Here is a 24,425-nt window from a genome sequence, read left to right as displayed (position 1 = left end):
TCGACTTTGTTTAAGTTATATGCATATGGTGATTATATTGTTTGACTTCTTAAGTATGACAAGTGATGACAATCTTGTAATATCACTGGTAGGTCACTGTCACCTATTTTTAATCGTTCATTTTTCGTTGTTACGTTTCATTCCACCAAAGGACATTCGATTCATATGCTGGATTGCCATTTGAAATATTCATGAAATACATGTAATTCATATTGACGTTTAAATTCACTTTCTAGGTCAGGCACTCAAAAAATGTTTAATGTTCGTGACAACTCAAGTGTTCACTGTGATTGGCACATGTCATCCTTTGGGAGGGCATTGAAGTGGCCAGGTTTTGAGCGACCGTAATTAAAGTTCAAAGTCACTGGAATTGTCATTCCTGAGGTATTGTGATGCTTCTTTGTGTACTGAACAAACCCTCTGTGTTTGTCCGAGATGTTTGGAAGAGCATGAACCCATGTTTTAATCTCAAAATAATCAAGGATGCGATTGGCAACAATTGAGGATCAAGATCAGTGCAACCGGAAGTGCATACATCTTTCTTACAGTTATCTAGAGGTTGGTACTTCTGTTTTAAATATTTCTTGAATTCCAAAAGCGTTTTTCTGAAGGAGCAATGTTATTCTTTTACTTAACCCGGGAGTCAAGTTATGAAACCGGAAGTGCATGTAAATAGTGAGTGAAGGAGTTGGGTTTAACGCCGCTTTTAACATTATTCTAGTTATATCACGGCGTTTCACGGCGTGAAACATAATCGGGGCGAACCGGGATTCGAACCCAGCATGTAAATAGACACGACAAAACCATTGCCATAATCATGAGAAAGCCACTCTAATTGGGCAGTGATTTCTTATGAACATGGAAGGTTTTATTGTGTAGCTATAGAGGCATGGGACTTTCTGTTTTAAAGTAGCACTGCTTAGGGTATGTGTTGTGTCTTCTGACCCGAAGTGATAGCATTAAAACGGAATAGAATTTTCTGATTAATATTGACATGCTTCAGATATGTTTTTTCCCTAACCGGAAATAATGTCACCAAAAAGTGCATTTCGTTTTCTTATTAATCTTGAAAAAGGCACAGTAGTTTCTGTTTCAAAGTGGTCTTACAATAGACATGCTTTCTCAAACCGGAAGTGACGTAAATAAACCGGAAGTGCTCATTACTTTTCACTGAAAGTACCTAATTGCATAGAACATTTCCGTTGCATTCGGGAAAGTGTGGAGGCGGGTCTGATTTTGTTTTATGTTGTGCAAACACCTTTCTAGTTGTGTGAAAGTTTATATGTTTGGTCGCCCTGAATGCGGTGAAGTATAAACTTACAAAGCGAGGTACAATCGTAAGAAAATGCAGACCACTAGTGATGTCGAGAGTTGCTGTTAATTTTATATTTAAAAATAGTGTTCCCAAAATAGTTTGTGTGGTGTATTTCTGAAGTGAATATGAAATAAAGTAAAGATATGATTATCAGTTTTCAGCACTTAACGTAAAAAAAACAATCTCATTGAAATCAGATCGTAGTTCTCGTTATCGCAAAACAAAGATCTGAGGACATCCCATTACGGGTCACGACCTTTCATCCGACCAATCAAAGCGTCGCTTACCAGAAAATGAAAGTGACAGTCGGAATGTGTTTTTTATCATGCAAACTCGAAAACGTTAAAACGGGGTATTCCGAACGACAGTCCCGGTCCGTACGACCGATTCCGTCAAAATTATCGTTTATCTCTCGCTTCCATGGGATAAACATTTGAACGGAGGAGGCGTTGCACAGTACGTGGGAATCACTGCCACACAATCTCAACCATATATTAGACATTCCGGAATTTTCAGTTTTCAATTTTTTTATCGAGAACTGTGTCAACATATTTTTCAAGCGTAGTCTGAAATGAAAGTCGCCAGGTTGAAACGAGTGCCGTAAAGCTCAAGAAAGCGGCTTTCTAATTGGCTGATGTCGACTTCTTGTCTGTCGTTTCAGTGGTCGGTCAAAGTTCGCGAAAGGTCGTTCTGACGTGACCCGTAATGGGATGTCCTCGGATCTTGTTTAGCGGCAGCGAGAACTTAGATCTGATTTTAATTATATTGCGTAAAAAAAATCCCTCTGCTCAAGCATCATTCCACTGCAGCATTGAGATTAGTTGTTGGCGATATGTCTTAGTTATTGAAGAAAATCCTTTGCTTGTCAATAACTTGATAAAAACATGCATTATCATGCTTAAGCCTTCCCGTCACTCAGATGTAAGCCAGTGTTGTTCTTTGTGTCTTGTGTAGTGTGTTATTAAATAGTCAATTTCACTTTCATTTCATACGGGACTGTACACAATATCAACGGAATTTCGATCATACATAGAAAGTTTCATTGTCATCTAATCAAGACTCACCTCAACACCATAGGACATCTTGGTCAGCATTGTGGGAATCCATATTTTACAAGGTCAACTGTTCACGTGACAACAATGTTACACAATTTGGTGGCAGTCTGACCCTCATACAAACGTCGCTAGATTACTTGCGTCTTATAATATATTCTAACAACTACAATATCAGGCCTCATTTTGTATTCACTATAGATACCAGTGGGTGTGCAATTTACAATGAAACAATTCAATATCACCCCTCCCCTGCAGTCCAGGGTATGACGTAGGTAACGGAATAAGCAGAGTGGATCCGAATCCAAAGCTGCAAAGGTGCAAGTGATTTTATGATATACCATCTGTCAATCCGTTGTCCATCCACCCGCAACATTCAAACTTCACTCCGATTCGATACCGTTAATCGTTGACGGAGAGAGTTGTCGAATCTGGGTACAGAGTTTAATGATGCTGATGTACCAAATCTGGTCGTACAGGAATGTTTGTAACCATAACATTGTATTGATTTGTGCTTCACAATCAGATCACATTTATTTAGCATTACCGTATTCGACGTAATAAGCGCCCAGGGCCCTCTCAAAATTAGAAATAGGATGGCTCTTATTAGAATATTATTTTGGTAAAAAAGACAGAGTTGTAAGATAAATTTCGTGGTTTATGCTGACAGCCTGAAATGTTTATATACGACAGATATATTTTCCTAGAATTTAATTGCCCATAATTATGGGTGCATATAACACACAAGTGCGTATTGTACGCGAATAAACATTTCTTGTGAACCTTGATCAATCGGAAGTGGTGCTAATTGGGATTGTTCACTAGCCAATATATTAGCAAATACCGCCGTGGGCGCTTATTAGTGGAATACGGTAACTTAACTTTATTATTGCCACCGCACATTCTTACTTTTTACTGCATATACCTAAAACGGCATCGACATATGATGCGTAACAATGACATGACTCAAAAACTATATTTTGACAATTGTTACATTGTCCTTTTTGCTGCATTCCATATGCCCGATGTTTATATAACCCAGCTGTCTGCAATATGACAAATAAAAAATATCTGAAAGTGAAAAATGCTATGGTTTTTATTGTTTCTGGTTTCGAGACCAAATGTAGTCTGTGTGAAGAGTCCGTCCTCAATTTGCCATTAGCCACAGCAGGTCGGGGTGGAAAGTGTCATAAGCATGGCAAGCTCTTGGACAACAGCTGTTTTCTTCTCAGGGAAAAGGTGATCACTTGACCGAATGTTTTCTTCTTTGAGTCCATCCACCTCATCTGCCTGTCTGAAGTGTTTGTTTGTTGTTCGCAACTTTGCATTGTTGAGCCATGAAATCCATATCACCTTTGGGTGGGTTGGTATACATAAATCTCCACAGTGCGATCAGTTCAGGCAGTACACACACACAAACATCGATGGGAATAAAGCTTTATTCAATAGAGGCATTTACCAAGCACACAGAAATGCACCATGAAACACAACAGATGTATATTACAGGGACCTGCACATTGGGAGTTTATGTACATACCAACACTAACTATAATAATACTCCTATGATCTTGGGCTTCAGAAAATGTTTAATTTGTGTGCTGCAATAAATGACATTTTTCTTGGCTGATGACACGTTAAGTAGAGTGAGTGAGTGAGTTGGGTTTAACACCACTTTTAACAGTATTCCAGTTATATTATGGCTTGTCAGCTTAATGTGGAAGGAAAGCCCGAAGTGATGCAGGTATCAGACGTTTACCACTTCGGTGAAACCCACGAGCACAGGTATGGTATAGAAACATAATAAGGGCGAACCGGGATTCGAACCCACAATCATAGGTTTCTGGCGTGCCCAAGGGACGCAACTCTGCAGAGCGAATCGCGGCGCCTTAGACAACTGGGCCACCCGTGCCCCCCACATTAAGTAGATACTCACAAGGTAACTTCAGAGCACAATTACAAAGCTTCCTTAGTGACAGTGGAACGGCTATGTATATCAATAACTTGATTTGGAATGAGTGAGTGAGTTGGGTTTAACACCGCTTTGAACAGTATTCCAGTTACATCACAGCATGTCAGCTTGATGTGGAAGAAAAGCCTAAAGTGATGCAGGTCTCAGACTTTGGCGATACCAACAAGCACAGGTATGGTGCTGACAAACCTTAAAACATGATCGGGATTCGAACCCACGTTCATAGGTTTCTGCCATCTCAAAGGGATGCAACTCTACATAACCACCTAGGCACCTTAGACAACTGGGCTATCCATGACCCCACTTGCTTTGGAAGCTCCTTAAATTGTAATAACTGTCCAAGTACAACATTACATTACATTACATTTTAGGCCCCTGAAGATTCAGGGTAGAATAAGTCTTCAGCAGTCCTAGCTTGCCGTAAAGCGAGACTATGCTTGTCGCAAGAGGCGATTAACGGGATCGGGTGGTCAGGCGCCAAAACTTGGTTGATGCATGTCATTGATCCCAACTGCGTGGATCGATGCTCATGCTGTCAGTCACTGGTTTGTCTGGTCCAGACTTGATTATGTACAGACCGCCATCAAATAGCTGTAATATTGCTGAGTGTGGCGTTGAACAACAAACAAACAAACATTACATTTTATCAATATGTGCAGATATTAAGAAGGAATGGGGATTATAAGCTAAAGGCTGTTCTTTAGGTAAATTACAGAAACCATTACCATTCGGATAGCAAGACAGGTATAAGTAATGCCTATCAAACAATTCCAGACAAGTATTAGATACCTTGCCATAATAAATGAAACATACATACTGGCATATAGAACAGCAAAACAACTCATATTAAACTAATCATAATGTTTATAATAAACTGCTTTTCAAAACAAAAACGAGGTTGAAAGTTACGTAGTTAACCGATTTAACATACTCACGTTTATTCAGATCAAGTTTACCATGGTCTGGGAAGGTCACTGAGTACATGTTTTCAACCACTGCTGATAAATGCATGACATAATGTATATTCATGAGGCAACGTGAACACACTAACATATTCAGATACAAGACAAGTTAAATGTAGGACATATTTTGGCAATGTTTGCAATGCCGCAAGCACTCCTGTTTTCTTAGGCTAAACAAAATAATAGTCTTGGTTCTCAGGCTCCGTTCCCATCATCACTAAGCTGCAGCATGTTTCGTTTATATTTCCATTCCAAACAAAAATGAGCATTTCTGATTAATGGCACAGGCTGTAGTCTGCCCAAACTGTCTCTTCGTTCAAGCACTGTCTGTTTGTATAAGGTAGGGAAGCTAAAGCACTGTGTGGCGTCAGGTAAGGTAAAACTTATAAAGTCCTGCGATCCAATTTGGCACACAGTTACTTCCTTTCTCAGGGGCACTGCTTCCCTGCGCATCTCATGGCAGCTATATAGCAGCTATAGGAGTTTGTGTGCCTGTTTATGTGTGTCCCTTTGCCAGGTTTCGCTGCTTATTTGGCTACACACTAGTTTGAACAAGGAAAAACAAAGAAGAAAAAAACAATGCCCGTCCGCCCACCCTATATTTTCAAAGTCATTGTCTGAGACCCAATTCTATTATTTTTTTAAGCCATAACAATGAGAACTCATTTTGTGGTATGATAAATGTCCAACTCATGGTCCCCATTCTTGTCAGGTGCTTCACCAATGATTGGCTACGTAAATTTGACAGGGATACAAATATTGAAGTCCTTCATTTGTCTTGTACTAACTTTTTGAAATTTTCGATGAATAAAACCAATATGTTACACTGTTATAACAGAACATATACAAAACTAGACAATGTAACCGAAACAAATGCCATCACTGAAATACCCTTCTTCAGCTCTTTAATTTATGAAGAAAAATAGGCAAGGCAAAAAAATAATAAAAGAATTGGTTCTCAGGCAATGACTTTTGAAAATATAGCGCGGGCAGGAGTGGTTTTTTTGGTTTGGTTTTTTTTTTACTTGGGGTGGGGGTGAGGTTTGTAACCAAACAAACAGTTGTGTACCATCAACCTGGGAAAGGGCCTCCTACATAAACAAGCATACAAACTCCTATTGCCGCCATGACCATAATACATGATGTGCAGTAAAGCAGTCCACATATGAAGGGAAATAATTGCTATAATGGATCGCATTCTTTTTAAGTATTGGGATTTTTATATTTTTTTAAAAATGGAAATAAAATTGAAACATGCAGCAGACTTTATGATGATGCGGGTGGTGCTTGAGAACCAAGACTTTTATTCTTTTTAGCCTAGTTTAAATAGGCTTAATTCATCCTTAACTGATCCAAGAAATCTGCCTTCTTCATACATATCTGTATCAAACTCTAACAAACCCCTTCCAAACCAGTGGCATAAAAGATGAAGGAGAAGATTGCACATCAATAAATAAGACAATGTCATGGTCAGCAATCCATTATTTCTGCAGGGTCTTTATTCGGCCTTCTAGACTTTCACAGTTCTTCTTAATGGCGTCAGTGTTCTGCTTGAACGTTGTCTGGAGCTGTAAGATAACATGGTTGATAAAGACCCGTACATCACTATGAAGAGGAGGATGTCCGAGTAACTCCCCATTCCTCAAACATAATGGAGCAGGGACCCGCAGGGACAGAGGCCAATTATTTTTAAGGGATGGAGAGTTACGAGGATATTCCCCAACTTGAAACACATCTCTACTCCTACACTTTGAAAACACATTCTGAAGAGTCATAAAACATGCACTTACTTACTTACTTTGGAGATTTAACGTGTGCTTTCCGACTGATGCGTATTTCGCACACGGGCCCGGCCAGGGCCATTTAATGTGTTTCCGAAAGGGGCGAAAGTGGTGTGTGCAACCCAAGAGGGGGCTTTAGGGATTGCTTATATAGAATTTGGGAATTTTGAGATTTGGAATAGATGCCGATGGGGTAGGGGAGGAGAACTAAGGGAGCTGGGTATGGTGGATGTTTGTGTGTTTATGTAATTTTGATTTGGTAGATTGTAGTGTTTTTAGATGCGTTTTATTAGTTCCGTTTTGATTAAGAACACGCCTAAGGCCTTGAAGTTTTCTAGTTTATTACATGCACTGTGAAGATCAGCTCGCGACGGAGCATGTGCAACAGCGGCAGAGAACACTATCATCTCTCCGTTCCCTAAAAATAATGGAGCGCTCAAACAATAGAATGACATCAACGATGTGTTTTAAGCCAGACTTCTGTATTGTTTGGTTTGCACATTTATTTATGAATCATTCTGGTTGATAAGTTCGAAAAAATAATGTACTTTTTATTTAGAGATATTTTAGGTCATACAGACACTAACACATAGTTTTGTCCGACTTGTGTATTTCCTTGTTTACATGTTCACAGATTTATTAAAGAAGAAAATGGTGATAGGTAGGAAAAAATCATGTAAATTTTGTTAGAAATATTTTTTACGTCAAGGCATACAAGGTGAGGTGAAATGTGGTTTAACGTCGTGTTATATAGCGACATGTTTGTTTGGGTGTTTTTTGTCTGCTTTTGCAATTTAAAGCCACACTCAGCAATATCCCAGCTATATGACGATGGCCTGTAAATAACTGAATCTAGACCAGATAATCCAGTGATTGATACACCTGGGTGCCGTTCTTAGCGCTAAGGTGATCGTAACCCCCATACCTTAACATAGACTTACGACAGTAGTAGCGCTAAGGTTATCGTTACCCCCATACCTTAACATAGACTTACAACAGTCGTAGCGCTAAGGTTATCGTTACCCCCATACCTTAACATAGACTTACGACAGTCGTAGCACTAAGGTTATCGTTACCCCCATACCTTAAAGGGGCACTGATCTAACGCAATTCCCCGGGACTGGTTGTTGCCTTTGTTATTGTTTTTCCCCAGTGCGTACCCGGATGTATAGCAGAAATCTAGACTAGTTCGCGACCTCTGCTGCGCCATTCGTAAGCGCATTAGTCACTTTTATTGTTAGTAATAAGGGCGTATGGTCAAATTGATCAACAAAATGAAATAGCATCGGTAATGGTGACGAAGTCACTTGCTTGGTAATTTTGCGATTTTCGTTTACACTTTTGACTTGCAACACAAAGTAAATATTTCACCCGAGCATTGCTTTTTTTATAGTGTGTATATTTTTTTTACTGTCAAATGTGTAACACATTTATTAAACGTCTAAATATTCAGTTATTTTACAAAGTGACTGAAAAACATTTCTATCTGTATTATCATGATAACAAATTCCAAACATTTTGATGTTTAATGTCATCACCAAGAAACTGAAAATGTTACGTTGAAAAGCTGCTAATCCTACATAATAATCTGTTGTGATGTTTGTAGGCCTTTTTGATCGTCTTAATCAATCTGGATAGATTTTTTAGTCGAAATGACTGAAATATTTACACATTTTATAAATTGCCTGAGAGAATCACATTTTACAAATTGACAGTAATATATACACGCTTACAAAGGAAAAGACCTGTGAAAATAACGTCTATCGCGCATTGAAGAATTTCCCAACCAAGACGTAGAGAAACAAGAACGAATCGGTTCAAAAGAAGGAAAACAAAATGCAAATATCATAATTACAACCTACCAAATTTATGTGTATAAATTTTAGGCAGCTTCCTTGTTCGAGGAATGTATCCATGAATATCCACACAAAGGAACAATATCCCACTCGTCTGCAGCTTTACAAAGAAACTTATTCGATGTCACGTGTCTCACTAACAATCAAATATTTTAAAAGATATATATCGTTTTGGGATATTATAACCCGTGTTCGTTTCTCAACTGATCACTTGGATTGTTTCAGGTGTTTTACATAGGTGTCACGTCTCAATGGTCGGCTGAGAAAGCCCACGTGACAACTATTTTCATAACGTCCACGGTTCCTAAAAAATCCATTGAGTGATAGATAACAATGATCAATCAATCAACGTATTATCAGTTAACCATTTGAACAAAGTATGTTGTTTTTACAGCGGCACTTCACGCCAATATATGAGTGTATTCCCTTTGTATTAGAAAACCTAGACATGTAAACACTCACTCTTGACATATCCACTGTGCAAGATAACAGTGATAAATCAATCAACGTATTTTCTGTTAATCCTTTGATGACTAGGAACGATCCGTTGATTTACAAAACAAAGTAAATCAACTGATCATTCATCTCTTGCTGGGCTGCCACGTGCATATTACATAACACACATTTCACCTCACTTCAAACCTGGATTTAGATTGAATAATTACCCCAGACACAATAAATGCCAAATGGGAACCTTTGTCAGGTAATGTAAGTGGTGCTACCACTAATTGCACCTGTAATAAATTCATTAACTGAGCATCAAGTGAATGACGACAAATACACAAGTGTAGGGTTATACGAGAAAACGTGGATGACAACAAGGGAGTAGTAATCGTATTATCGACGCAAGCCGAAATCCGAAAATCCTTTCACTGCATGGATACTCTTTTTAGTATTAAACTATAACCATCTGGGGTATTTCCAAATGACATCTGATGAGCTCCGCTGTTCTTTTTGTCTGTTTGTTTAGGCTGAAGAAATTAATTAACATGTGTCCTTTGTCGAAATCTTTATAGATCACAGTTAACCAATCAGTGTTTATGCAAAAATGCGTAAAACAAATATTTCCTCCAGCCTCCAAGTTTATTTAGCTGTCCTTGCAGGCGGTAGCCCAGTCTCTGGTCACGCTCAGTTGCGTTGCGTATCATCCGGGTACTCACGGGGGAAAAAACAATAACAAAGGCAACAACCAGTCCGGGGAATGGCGTTAGATTAGTGCCCCTTTAACATAGACTTACAACAGTCGTAGCGCTAAGGTTATCGTTACCCCCATACCTTAACACAGACTTAAGACAGTCGTAGCACTAAGGTTATCGTAACCCCCATACCTTAACATAAACTTACAATTGTCGTAGCGCTAAGGTTATCGTTACCCCCATACCTTAACATAGACTTACAACAGTCGTAGCGCTAAGGTTATCTTTACCCCCATACCTTAACACAGACTTACGACAGTCGTAGAACTAAGGTTATCGTAGCCCCCATACCTTAACATAGACTTACAACAGTCGTAGCGCTAAGGTTGTTTTGTACAATGGCACCCTGATCATTTAGTCGCTTCTTACCACCAGCATCGGTTTCTGGGGAGCAATGCTGAATCTCCACCTAGACACGTACCTGTGCCAGCATGTCTGTATGGGCCTTGAGACTGCCATTAATCTCCTGCTGAGATGTGTCCAGGTGGGTTAAGGCCTGGCTGAACTGTAGAGCTGGGAAATAAATATGGCAGCGTATTTTATTGTTTAACAAAAAATGAAAGAGGGTCCTGATGGGGGGGTCCCTTAAGCAGTAAGCAGTAAAATTAAGGGTACTTTTTCATTAAGCAGTAATTTTTCTTCTTTTTCCATAAAATCGTCGTGAAAATTCCTAAATCGGCCATGGCGGGACATGGGACTTTTAATTCTGCTTTCGTTTCATCCTGACAATTCATATTTCTTATACCGGGTAAAATCTCAAATCGCTAAACATTCTAGACTGGTCCCCTGCGTCAGTTGCGCAGCCTGCTTTCTGTGGCGAAGCATTTGGGTCTTGAAGACTGTTTTTGACCATTTTAATCATTTTACAATAAGCAGTAAATTATTTATTTATGTTAAGCAGTTATTTTTTGGTATTTTACGTTAAGCATTTACGATAAAAAAAGATGAATTTTATGTTTACGATAGTGTTTGAATGGTGTTTTACGTTAAGCATTAAAATTCATCAGGACCCATCAGTTCTGTTGAGATTTTCCTCACAGCCATATCCTGTTCGCGGAGCTCTCTACTATCGCTGCCACCAGTCAAAGCTCCCCACTGTGATAGGTGGCCACAATCATGCTTGGCCTTGAACTCGCAACCGACTGACCGTTAGGTTTACAAACAAGTGTTGACTACCCTGAATACTCTTACCCCTGCCAAATTATTTTCTGTTTGTCAATCTGGCTATCGATAGAGATTATAGAGATCGATAATGGCTAACTAAATATCAATCAATTATTGATAAATATTGGAAAAGTAACTATAAGCCAATATGCAAGAAAGTCCTGAGAGAAATCAACATATTTCATGACACTGGTGAATGGTGACCCAGTATACATAGATTATTTTGTGTACATTTGAGATATTACAAAAACAGTTGCTTTCCGTCTTCAACAATTGACGTGATTGACAATAACACGTCTATTTCAGTAAATCCAAATTTTATTTCATCCCAATAGTTTATGTTAGTGATTATCAATGACAACAATTCATATCGATAATCGTTAATAGTTCTTCCCATCTACGATAATTCTGATCATCAATCTTTTTAGCCAGTCCTAATATCATCACATTTTTTGTTTGTTGTATAATGGCACACTCGTCAACATTCAATCTACATGGCATCAAATGGTGAATCATAAAATCCTTACTATTGATATTTCATATTATACAACATTATGTTTTGTTTGTTTGTTGTTTAACGCCACACTCAGCAATATTCCAGCTATATGACGGCGGTCTGTACATAATTGAGTCTGGACCAGACAATCCAGTGACTGACAGCATGAACATCGATCCACGCAAATGGGATCGATGACATGTATCAACCAAGTCAGCGAGCCTCACCACCCGATCCCGTTAGTCGCCTTTTACGGCAAGTATGGGTTGCTGAAGACCTAATCTGCCCCGGAATCTTCACGGGTCTCATGAAGAAATACTAATAGGTTTTCAGTCATGAGAAATATAACCCGAAGTTTTTAAGCAGAGTGTTCCACTCCTCAGAAAAGTACCTTGTTCATGGAGATCTTTGAGAGCCACCATCCTGTCGACTACTTGAGGAAGGGAATCAGCAACACTCTCCCACTTCATGACTAGCTCGTATAACTCGGACACCTTAAAACATGAAAGCATTAATAAGTGAGTGAGTGAGTTCGATTTTACGCCGCTTTTAGCAATATTGCAGCAATGGGCTTCGCACATTGTACCCATTGAACCCGGGTCTTTGGCTTGACGAGCGAACGCTTACATCACTAGGCTACCCGACTAGTTTCGATGATAGATTGTATTGTGCAATTGGAAGCAGTCATAATGAACAAACAGTACTTCATGCTTAGTATAAAGACATTTAAGAATTTCCAAATTGGGGTGTAGGGGCTGGGGTGTAGGGGCTGGGGTGTAGGGGCTGGGGTGTTGGTGGACATAAACAGTGAATCCTTATATTCCTGCTAATAAGAGTGAAATGAGTGAGTGAGTTGGGTTTAACGCTGCCTTGAACAGTATTCCAGTTATATCATGGCATGTCAGATTAATAGGAAAGTTTGAAGTGATGAAGGTCTTGGATTTTACCACAATCAGAAAAATGACTCATAAATATACTTTTTTGCTTCTTATATTACATCCAAAACATGCAAGTGTTGAAATGTGGGAGGAAAGCCGGAAGTGATGCAGGTCTCAGACGTTTACCAGTTTGGTGAAACCCATGAGCACAGGTATGGTGCTGACCCACCCAGAAACATAATCGTGGCGAACCGGGATTGGAACCCACAATCATAGGCTATTGTTTAACACCACACTCAGCAATATTCCAGCTATATGACGGCTGTTTGTAAATAATCAAGTCTGGACCAGACAATCCAGTGATTGATATCATGAGCATCGATCCACGCAATTCGGATCGATGACATGCATCAACCAATTCAGGGAGCCTGACCACCCAATCCTGTTAGTCGCCTCTTACGACAAGCATAATCACGTTTTACAGCAAGCATGGGTTGCTGAAGACCTATTCTTCACGGGTTGAACCAACATCGGATCTAAAGGGATGCAAGATGCACAGTAAAGTGCAGTGCAAAAGACCACTGTGACACCTGACCCTATGATCAGCAAACAATGCTACCTTTTTCTGTTTTTCCACGTCTTCCTGTGAGGCCTTCTTCTCTGCTATCTGTGTGAGTTTCTGCAGCACGCTCTGTAAGCGGATGTCCACCTGTTCTAGGTTACTCTGCTCCAGCAGCGACAGTTTGGAGTTGAGGACACTCACGGCTCCCTGCACAAGGAACAACAGGCTGCAACATGGCTGCTCGTAGCAACAAACAATGCAAGTATGGTGTTTGTTTGTTTGTTGTTCAACGCCAGACTCAGCAATATTCAAGCTATATGAAGGCGGTCTGTAAATATTCAAGTCTGGACCAGACAATCCAGTGATTGACGTCATGAGCATCGATCCACGAAAATTGGGATAGGATGACATGCATCAACCAAGTCAGCCGGCCTGACCACCCAATCCCGTTAGCCACATCTTGCATCAAGCATAGTCGCTTGGATGTTCTTCTTGTGACTTACTTAATGTTCCGATATCGAACCTATTCAGTTCTGATGGTTTATCAGCAGCCATTTTTTATGGCTCAACATGCAGGCTATCGACATGTTCAAGTAAAGGCCTAATTTAGAGGTATCAATCAGAAAAGTGATACCTCATTTTAATCAGAATCACACATTCTTCAAAGTCATCAATGATAATGGTGGACTAAATAAACACTACCGATCTACAGAACAGGGCCCACTTGCACAAAGCGATCTTAGCGCTAAGATGATCGTAACTCCCATACTTTAACATAGGCTTACAATAGTCTTAGCGCTAAGATCGCTTTGTGCAAGTGGGCCCAGGAGATGATGATTACAATGTGTGATCATTGTAAGCCATGTGACGACTGAATGGAAGATTTGAGATCACATTATTAAAATGGTAGCTGATAACATCAAATCATCTGTGTTCATAGTTCAACATCAAGTTTCAGCTCTGAGGACATGCCTGAGTATGTAAGCGAATGAGCGAGTGAGGTTTTCTTTCACTTTCAGCAATATTCCAGGCATATCATGGCAGAGGATTCAAAATGGGCCACACTGTACCCATCTCGGGAAACAAACCAAAGTGTTGGTGTGATGACTCAACACTTCCTCCACATGGCTACCCCACTGTCTCCAACACACCCCATGACTCTCCTGGATGGAGATAATATATACGAATATATACTGTAAATCTTAAAATTAACGCGAGCGTCAATTAAATGCGAAAAAATGCGATAGGTCTTGGCTCGCATTATTAAACATCGCATTTATATCAACAATAACTGTTTAGCAGAAATACCAACTTGGAAATACGCTGAAAACAAACAACTATGTTTTCCACATCACTGTTTATTGAGCAGCACTTGTAACAAGTATATAAAGAATGTCATTCAAACACTAATTACATCCTGTGAATTGTCACTGCTGGGGTCATGACAAGAGTTCTACTTACTTATGTCATCACTGATCACACCTGCAAGTCCAGACAGACGCCATCCACGCAACACAGTGCCTTTTTTCTTTACGACTGCATCAAAGGCTGACACGAGCCAGCGCGCATGCATTGTTTTAGCAGAAATACACTACTCAGCGCTAATAAGCAGTTCTATTTGGTGTGTGATAGGATTAATGTAAGGTTGGATTCATGCGAGGATTCTTGGGTAAACCTGACAGAGGACATTTTCTTTAGATAACATATCCACTGATGCTTGAGAGGAGGGGGTGTCGCATTCATATTGAGTCGCATTTTTGGCAAGGGGCCAGCGTTCGCATTCTTTTGGAGACGCATTAATTTCATGATTTACAGTATATGATTAGAGACTGAACTCTGAGCGCCTACACTTCCCCCAATCCCACTACCTTCTGATTAAGTGCTCGAATATATACTGGTAAACAGTGTCCAATACATATGACATCATACAATAACTTACCACAACGCTCTTGTTGTCAGTGTCATTTGTCAGCAGTGTCTGAAACATTACAATGTTGAGTGATTATGTTTTGTTTGTCAAACCCAGAAACATAATCGTGGCGAACCGGGATTGGAACCCACGATAATAGAATTCTGGCGCACCCAAGGGACGCAACTCTGAACAGTGAATTGCGGAGCCTTGTCATCTTTGATGAAACCCACGAGCAATCTCATGATGCTGACAAACTTAGAAGCCTTACGCCGGCATAAAAGGATCGAAGGGAGTGAGTGAGAGGGAGTGAGTGAGGGAGTGAGTGAGGGAGGGAGCGAGTATGGTTTTATGCCGCTTTTAGCAATATTCCAGCAATATCACGGCGGAGGACACAGGAAAATAGGCTTCACAAATTGTACCCCAGCTTTACAAGCAAATGCTTTAACCACTGAGAGCCATCGTATCCTTACCATCTTATCTCCATTTTGTCCTAGGACAGCTTCCAGACGCTCCAGCCTCTCTTCTAGACTTGCCATCTGTAAGCGAGACAGACCACTAACTGAACGATATACAAACACGTAGGGCTGGCTAAAGAGATCGATAATCAGAATTATAGTCAATGGGGAGAAATATTTACGATTATCGATATGAAAATTGTATTCTCGACAATTTCATACATAAATATACCAATAAGGACTTGTTATTGTCAATCGCTAATTGCCAAAGACGGATGGCAAAATGTTTTTGTAATGTCTAAAATGTCCAAAAAGTAATCCATGCATAAATGTATCACCACTCACCATTGATGTGAAATGTGTTGATTTCTTTCGGACTTTTTCGCATATTTTCTCAAAGTTACTTCTCTGATATTTATCGATAATTGCTCGATATTCTGATAACAGTTATTGATCTCTGTGATCTTTATCGATAGCCAGCCCTACTTTTGCACCACTCGGATTTGTGATGTCATAAAAACATGAGAGCGAAAAAAAGGGATCGCCAAATTTAATAAGAACTTTATGTGGATAGCCATGAAAATATTACACATTTCTATTTTTTATAATTATTTACTAGGGATAGGTATTTGAGATTTAAAGTGTATCACAATATTTTGAAATGCACAAGGTCGTATTGTGATACGTATCACGCTACTCATTCAATAAATATGCAGCCATCTTGGGTCCCCGGATCCTCTCTCCTGGGCACCGAAGGCATTTGGCAAGTATATAACATTAAACACATAATCAAGATCCCAAATTGAAATCATCCGACATATCGAGCATGAAAAAAATCGTGGAAAGAATGAACCTTAATTTACTGATACACCGGTAACCTCACACACTTATTATTTATGCAAACAAGCATCAACCCTTATGTACTGATGATTACAATTACCTACCCGAGCATTTTTACTGAACTGAGCTTGCTCAGGTCTGTAGTACAGCTCATAAGTCACATGATCTGGTCCTCCTTGCTGATTGGCTGGCACATTCTTGGCTGCCTGAACAGGCTTGTATGCATCAATCTGACTCATTAAACGCCTACACAGGGGAATATGATATTGTAAACATAATATTACACAACAACCTGTCTGGACTGATTTACAGACTAGTTAAACTTACTATTCAGTGTCAACTTCTAATCATGCTAACTGTTATCCACAAATTCCAAATTATTTTACAAATTAAGATTAATTGTGAAAAAATATTGGACAAATTTGCATGTCTAGCATGCAGAGTTACCATGGTTACAGATAGCTAAATTCAAGATATAGACATGCTCAGCAGGACGTTTCTGCATTTTCAAAGGTTAATGTTCATACATGTCTTTTTTGTGACCTATTCAGAAAATGGGCTATTTCAGGTCTGAGTGCATATTGCTGTTGTTAAACTGTGAGTGATGTCGACCTACTTTCTGAGCGCTCCCTGAGGGTCAGAGAGATCCACGGACGCCTCTGGTCCCAGGAGCTTCTCCAGGTGGAGGTCCACAAGCTGGTGTTGCAGGTACTCCAGCTGCTTCCCCATCTGCACTGGCGACAGCTTCTCCGTGGACTTCTCATCCTTCACAGTGTCCTGGAGAATACACGCAGGTGCTTGCTTCAACACTAGAGCCACCACATCAAACCTACTTCACACAGTCCTGGAGAATACACGCAGGTGCTTGCTTCAACACTAGAGCACCATCACATCAAACCTACTTCACATAGTCCTGGAGAATACATGCAGGTGCTTGCTTCAACACTAGAGCAATGTAACACCACCACATCAAACCTACTTCACATAGTCCTGGAGAATACACACAGGTACTTGCTTCAACACTAGAGCAATGTAACACCACCACATCAAACCTACTTCACACAGTCCTGGAGAATACACACAGGTGCTTGCTTCAACACTAGAGCAATGTAACACCACCACATCAAACCTACTTCACACAGTCCTGGAGAATACACACAGGTGCTTGCTTCACACAGACTGTGAGTGAGTGAATTGTTCTTTATGCTGCAGTCAGCAATATTCCAACCATAAGGACCTGGGCCCACTTGCACAAAGCGATCTTAGCGCTAAGACTATTGTAAGCCTATGTAAAAGCATGAGAGTTACAATCATTCTTAGTGCTAAGATCGCTTGTGCAAGTGGGCCCAGGTAAGCCAATGCAAGAGCACACCATTGGGTCATGATGACTCTATTAGCAAATTCATTTTTGATGAATCTTACAAGCACTGTTCACCAGAAGCCTCTCCTGTCTCAGATTCCCCAAAGGAGTCATTACAAGTTGCTGTTTTATGATGCCTCCACACACTAGGTTGCTGGGGGCTACGTCTAACCTGGAATCACCACAATGATGTGGACAAGGACCTACACATAAAAATGACTACAAATGTTGTACAAGCGATGATCGTGATCTTGTGTCACAGAGAACTACTTGAACAAGTGACTGTGTCTGTTGAACAACTTTAAACAATGACCCACAACTGACCTTGATCTTGTTGACCTCCTCTGCAAGCTCACGGATCTCATGTTGTAGGCGTTGGTACTTCTGCTGAGGAGTTTCCCTGGCCGTTGACCCCTGTTCCAGCTGGAAAAGGGAGATAACTCTTGGGGCATTTCAAATGCAATGTCAAGGCTTCCTCCCTAAAATTGAATATTAAAATGTCGTATGCCCTGGGACAGTCAGCTATATTTGTTCCAGATGCTGACAATTCCTTTTGGTTTCTGGTGCAACTTTACAAGGCAGCATCCTCAGTCAGCTTTACACTGCCATACCTTGGGCACTAGAAACAGGGGCGCGGGTGGCCCAGTCGTCTAAGGCACTGCGATTCACTGTGCAGAAATCTATGATTGTGGGTTTGAATCCTGGTTCGCCCCAATTATGTTTCTAGGTTTCAGCACCATACCCGTGCTCGTGGGTTTCACCGAAGTAGTAAACGTCTGAGACCTGCATCACTTCGGGCTTTCCTCTCACAATAAGCTGACACGATATAACTGGAATACTGTTAAAAGGGAAACATGAGTGAGTGAGTTTAATACCGTTTGAGACCAGTGAAGATCCAGGGTAGAATAGGTCTTCAGCAACCCATGCTTGCCATGAAAGGCAACTATGCTTGTCGTAAAAGGCTACTTAAGAGATCGGGTCGTCAGGCTCGCTGACTTGGTTGATGTATGTCATCGTATCCTAATTGTGTGGATTGATGCTCATGATGTCAATCACTGGATTGTCTAGTCCAGACACAATTATCAACAGACCGGCACCATATAGCTGGAATATGGCGTGTGGGGTTAAACAACAAACAAACACACAAAATAATGCTGTGTGATCAGTATTTCAGTAACACAGCATGTCAGCTTGATGTGGGAGGAAAGCCTGAAGGAATGCAGGTGTTAAAGATTTACCACTTTGGTGAACAACAGGAGCATGCTCTGATGCACGATCATAGATCTCAGGCACATCCAAGGGAAACAACTCTGCACCCCGAATAGAGACAAGAAAAGCCTTCGTCAAGAGTGGAAACAAAATCGAATTTGCTCACGTTTTTCCCACTTGATAAATCTTCAGATCAAGTAAACACATTTCAATCATTGCGTCCAAGCAATAAACCTATTGACCTCATACCAATTAATAATGATTATATAAAAGTAGTGCAGGGTGCCATTGTACAAAGCGATCTTAGCACTAAGGTGATCTTAACTCCCATACCTTAACATAGGCTTACGATAGTTGTAGCGCTAAGGTTGTTTTGTACAACGACACCCAGGGCGGTATTAATCAGTCAACTTACTATTTCATATTCAGCCTGATGAACATCGTAGCCAGTGCGCCGTGACTTACTGATCCTGTCCGAGAAATCTGAAACAGATAGGCCACACAAACGCTCAGACGATGAATTTATTCGTGGAGCCCTGAATCACTGCTTGAAGATACATTCAGGATTCTTACTTTCACAGAAATTTAATGGCGGCAGCAATACTCATAAAGGAGTAATGCGGAATAAGCAAACAATTTACACAATGGCTGAAAATATTATCTGGAGTCCATCTTTCAAATTTTTATCTTCTTTAATTGGTGACTTGTGACCGACAAAGAAGATGGCGAATTTCACAGTCTGTACAAAGACCCCTCCCCTTGTTTCATTGAATCAAGTCAACATATGAGTGGATTCAATTGCTAAAAAGTCCACAAGGAGAAGCATTAACAGACTTCATGGTAGGGCTGGCTAAAATGATTGTTATTCAGAATTATCATCGATGGGAAGAAATATTAACGATTATCGATTTGAAAATTGTGTCATCGATAATATCTTACATAAAAAATTGAGATGAAATAAAATTTAAATTTACCAAAACGACTTGTTATTGTCAATCATGTGAACTGCCAAAGACGGAGAGCAACTGTTTTTGTCACACGTAATTGTCCACAGAGTAATCCATGCATAAATGTGTTACCACTCACCAGTGGCATGAGTGAGTGAGTGAGTGAGTGAGTCTGGTTTAACGCCGCTTTTAACAGTATTCCAGTCATATCACGGCGTGTCAGCTTAATGTGGGAGGAAAGCCCGAAGTGATGCAGGTCTTAGACGTTTACCACTTCGGTGAAACCCACGAGCACGCGTATGGTGCTGACAAACCTAGAAACATAATCGGGGCGAACCGGGATTCGAACCCACAATCATAGGTTTCTGGCATGCCTAAGGGATCCAACTCTGCACAGCGAATCGCGGCGCCATAGACGACTGGGCCACCCGTGCCCCCCACCAGTGGCATGAAGTGTGTTGATTTCTTTTAGACTTTTTTTGCATATTTGCTCAAAGTTACATTTTATCGATAATTGATAGATATTTATTCAACAATTATCGATATCTATGATCCATATCGATAGCCAGCCTACTTCAAGGACTACATGATGACAACAGGGTGAAGGATGAAGGATGAAGCGAGGAACAAACTGGCCCAGAACCACTTTGCAATGATCGACTCAGAACAAACAACCATCTTAAAGGTGGACACAATGAACTCCACTCTGTGTCGTTATGCCGTCCAAAACATATTTGTCTCTGAAACATGTTACATCTGGGCTGATTACCTATGCCAGAAGAGCTGGCCTCTTTCCCCTTGAAAACACCGTGGGCAGCCTTGGTGTCTATAGGCAACTTCTCTACACAGTCAGGACTTATATCTGTCTGCAAAAGGAAAGGGTGAAAGTGCATTATCAGTGGCTTATATTGGGAAGGGGAGATCACTCTAATTTTACAAAGCAAACTAGAGTTGTCACCCTTGTTTTCAATATTTGTGCAAAATGGTGTATCCTTAAACATACATTTGAACGATTTAGTTTCATCTTTCTATCAGTACTTTGAGGCATAATAAAACTAACAGATAGCAACTGATCTGATCTCTCATCCTCTCATCTCATCTGGTACTGGGAACTTGTGTCCGCTTACACAAAAAACATTTAACTTCCATACCTAAACACAGACTTACAACAGTCTTTGCACTAAGATTGCTTTGTGGAATAGGACCTTGTTCTGCCTTTGACATAAGCGCAGTCTTCAAAAAGAGTATTGGTTTTGGTTGTTTGTTGTTTAACCCCGCACTCAGCAATATTCCAGCTACATGCGGCAGTCTGTAAGTAAGCCAGGACTGGACAAATCAATGATTGGTACTACGAGTCCCATGTCATCTGGTTATGAATGAGTGAATGAGTGAGTGAGTGAGTGAGTGAGTGAGTGAGTGAGTGAGTGAGTGAGTGAGTGAGTATGGTTTAACGCTGCTTTTAGCAATAATCCAGCAATATCACGGCGGGGGACACCAGAAATAGGCTTCATACATTGTACCCATGTCGGGAATCGAACCCGGGTCTTCGGTGTGACGAGCCAACGCTTTAACCACTAGGCTACCCAACCGCCCCACCTCCGTCTAGAGATCAACTTACGGCATCTTTATGAATAGCCTGGTCATCTTCAGGCAGCTCATTCGTCTCAAAGACATCTGGAGAGTTGACATCCTGCAACATAAAACCAGGACATACATTTCATGTCAAGACTACCAAATTTAGAGCAACTTCTATAACAATAATATTTGGAAAGGGCGCTTGATCTGAAAAAAGGATATGAGGGCTGAAGGTAAAAGTTAGGGTATTCTACTCTAACTCTAACACAACTAATCCAAAGAGGATCAAACTCACACTGCCAGCTTGATCTAATCAGTGAGTGAGTGAGTATGGTTTTACGCTGCTTTTAGCAATTTTCCAGCAATATCACGGCGGGGGGACACCAGAAATGGGCTTCACACATTGTACCCAGCCAGCTTGAACTAAGATAAGATAATAGTATAGTCTAATTTGCCAACACTTCACCCTAGATTGTGACATGACCACAAGTGCCATCACAGAAAATAAGTGCTTGTTTACCAAGTGATCAGCACTTGATTGTATTCCTTCAGTCTGAAAAGCCTCAGGCTAGTAAAATTCTAGTAAGCTCAGCTAGCAATAGTCCAATAACAACATCACAATCTACAGAAAAGTCATCCTTATACTAAGTTGTAGTCAAGTTCCAGCTAGTAGGTTTTATCATTTTGAGCACAGGCTGCCTTGTCCACTCCCACAGTAGCCATTTTCCCCCGATGAAAATCAAAACTTGATCACATTGATTTAATTTGTTAAAAGGATGATATAAGTAACCCATTTCCTTGGGCTGGGATGAGTCCAAATTTAATCCCCGGGTACCCGATGTAGGTCTCAAGTTGGGTACAAAATGTCCACTTGGGAATTGTGTTACTGGAGCCCTGGCAAAAACTATTCAGATACCAATATAAAATTATCTCATAATATCCACACTGAAGTTGACAGAAGCTTCATTGTTATTCAAAGATCAAGGCCTAAAAGGCAGTAGGAATGAGTGCATAGTCATATAGAAATGTGAACATTAGTGGCTTGAGGGTAACCAGTAGTTATAGTAGTGATTTTTTTGTCATTAAACAATGCATCATGTGACTAAACGCTGATGATGTAGCCAGCAACCTCGGTGTATCACCTTACTTGTTATGTACGCTAAACGGAACAAAATGGAACAAAATACACTTGCTAAGCTTTATGATTATTCCTGTTCTCCATGTCAGATGTCATTTATTTTAACTAACTATGCCCATATCATGTATCTTACCGATAAAAGTTCATTATTTACATGAGTCATGCAGATAGAGAGGTGGGCCTCGTGCTCGGTGTGACAAGGGAGAGTACTCCAGCGTATCGTGGTACAGGGACAAGTTGTGTTTGGAGGTCCGAATTGGACAAAAACAGGACATGATTCTACCGACCACTAAGTATGATGATGCCTGACTTCAGTGATTTTATCCAGACAAATGCAAACACAGCACCAGTAAAATTTAGTATGTGTAATAATTAATAGGTATTCAATGCATATTTAACAAAAATTAAGAAAAGAAATATCAAAACAAAAACAAAATATCAGAAAAAATATTTTAAGATTTTCTTTTAAAAAATGGAAGAAAATAATTTGTCGATAAAAAATGGGAAAAAAATGTTAAAAGTTAACAATTCATACATAATAGCACTCCTTAAATGACAACAGTATGTATTTATCATTTGGCTACTGGTGAAGAACTTATTGCTAAGTAGGGCATTAAGGCCCTTATTATCTCCAAACAAATTCTGGCCACATAGTGGCAAAAATGTGCGGACTACATCACTTCCGTTACCTTATTTATCACCAGGAATATGTAGATGATCAAGTTCAGGTCGATAGAGAAATTTCACTTGGGAAACAGTGGGTTATATCGTAGTCCATAGATAGATAGGTGTAAGGCAATATTAAAAAGATGCCAGAAGTAAGTATCAACATGTTTATAAAACCTTACTTACAGAAGACGTAACATTCCACAGAAATTGAAACTGTTTACAAAGCGAGCACTTCCTGGTTACTGGTTTGCATTAGTAAATGGCAGCTAGGATGCTTTTCATGTGTGCACTACCAGAAATCACAAATGCCTCAATACGATGAATGCCGTGGTACCACAGGGTCCGAGTATAATCCTGTGGGTTCCTGGGTTCTGGACCCCCCCGTTGAGCCGGATACTCGAGCTACTTGGCCCGTCCCTACCATACCATACCCCAACTCAAAACTAACCCTAAGGATAGTAAAGTGGTGCCTAAACTGAAGGACATGAAGGGGGGTTTGATCGGAAGAGGGTATCGGGTGCCCCTAATCCTAATGATTGCAAAAGTATGCTTGTTAGGAAATGGGGATCTGGGGATAAGGATAGAATTGGGGGGCAATCTGTAGAACTGATCCTAGGGCTACGGGTCGAAAACGTAGAGGCACGTAAGATCAGTGGAGCGGGAACAACAGCCACTTAGCGCCCGGTAACTGTCGGAAACAAGGAAATATGAGTAATCTGCTAAATAACTACCACTAAATGTGTATATGTCAGGTGAGTCACTTGACTAAAGTGTTGTCTGTTGAAATGACAATTGACATAGCGAGAAACTTGAAATCGGCTGGGTTGTACCGTGATAACTGGTGATGCATAGCACTAATTGTTTCACCCGCCTTAAAACAATGCCACTACATTTGAAACTGTAAGTTCAGTACATAATTCTTGAACATCATTTTAGAAATTATGACTTACAATCCCAGGAAGATTAGCATATTTTGGGTCAGCCATCTTTATCGTCCAAGATGAACTCTCGCGAGACCGATATTATAAGGTGTACCACTTATTACAACTCCTTCAATCATGTTGTAATTCTTGTCATTTATTCAATACT

General features: G+C 40.3%; 1 protein-coding gene across 1 annotated transcript; it reads right to left on the bottom strand.

The window, feature by feature from the left end:
- Positions 1-4,163: 4,163 nt before the first annotated feature.
- Positions 4,164-24,346, bottom strand: LOC139464956 (dynactin subunit 2-B-like). The gene is made up of 13 exons (XM_071246587.1): positions 24,287-24,346; positions 21,573-21,644; positions 20,724-20,820; positions 19,423-19,490; positions 18,123-18,221; positions 17,055-17,215; positions 16,543-16,684; positions 15,614-15,679; positions 15,171-15,209; positions 13,289-13,438; positions 12,183-12,285; positions 10,553-10,644; positions 4,164-6,866 (listed from the first exon to the last, which is right to left on the bottom strand). The coding sequence occupies exons 1-13, from the start codon at positions 24,320-24,322 to the stop codon at positions 6,780-6,782; spliced, it is 1,212 nt and encodes a 403-aa protein (XP_071102688.1). The 5' UTR covers positions 24,323-24,346; the 3' UTR covers positions 4,164-6,779.
- Positions 24,347-24,425: the final 79 nt, after the last annotated feature.

This window comes from Haliotis cracherodii, unplaced genomic scaffold (assembly GCF_022045235.1).
Source record: "Haliotis cracherodii isolate W230 unplaced genomic scaffold, xgHalCrac1.p SCAF_17, whole genome shotgun sequence".
Classification (NCBI taxonomy): Eukaryota; Metazoa; Mollusca; class Gastropoda; order Lepetellida; family Haliotidae; genus Haliotis; species Haliotis cracherodii.
This window is presented reverse-complemented; position numbering and strand designations above follow the sequence as displayed.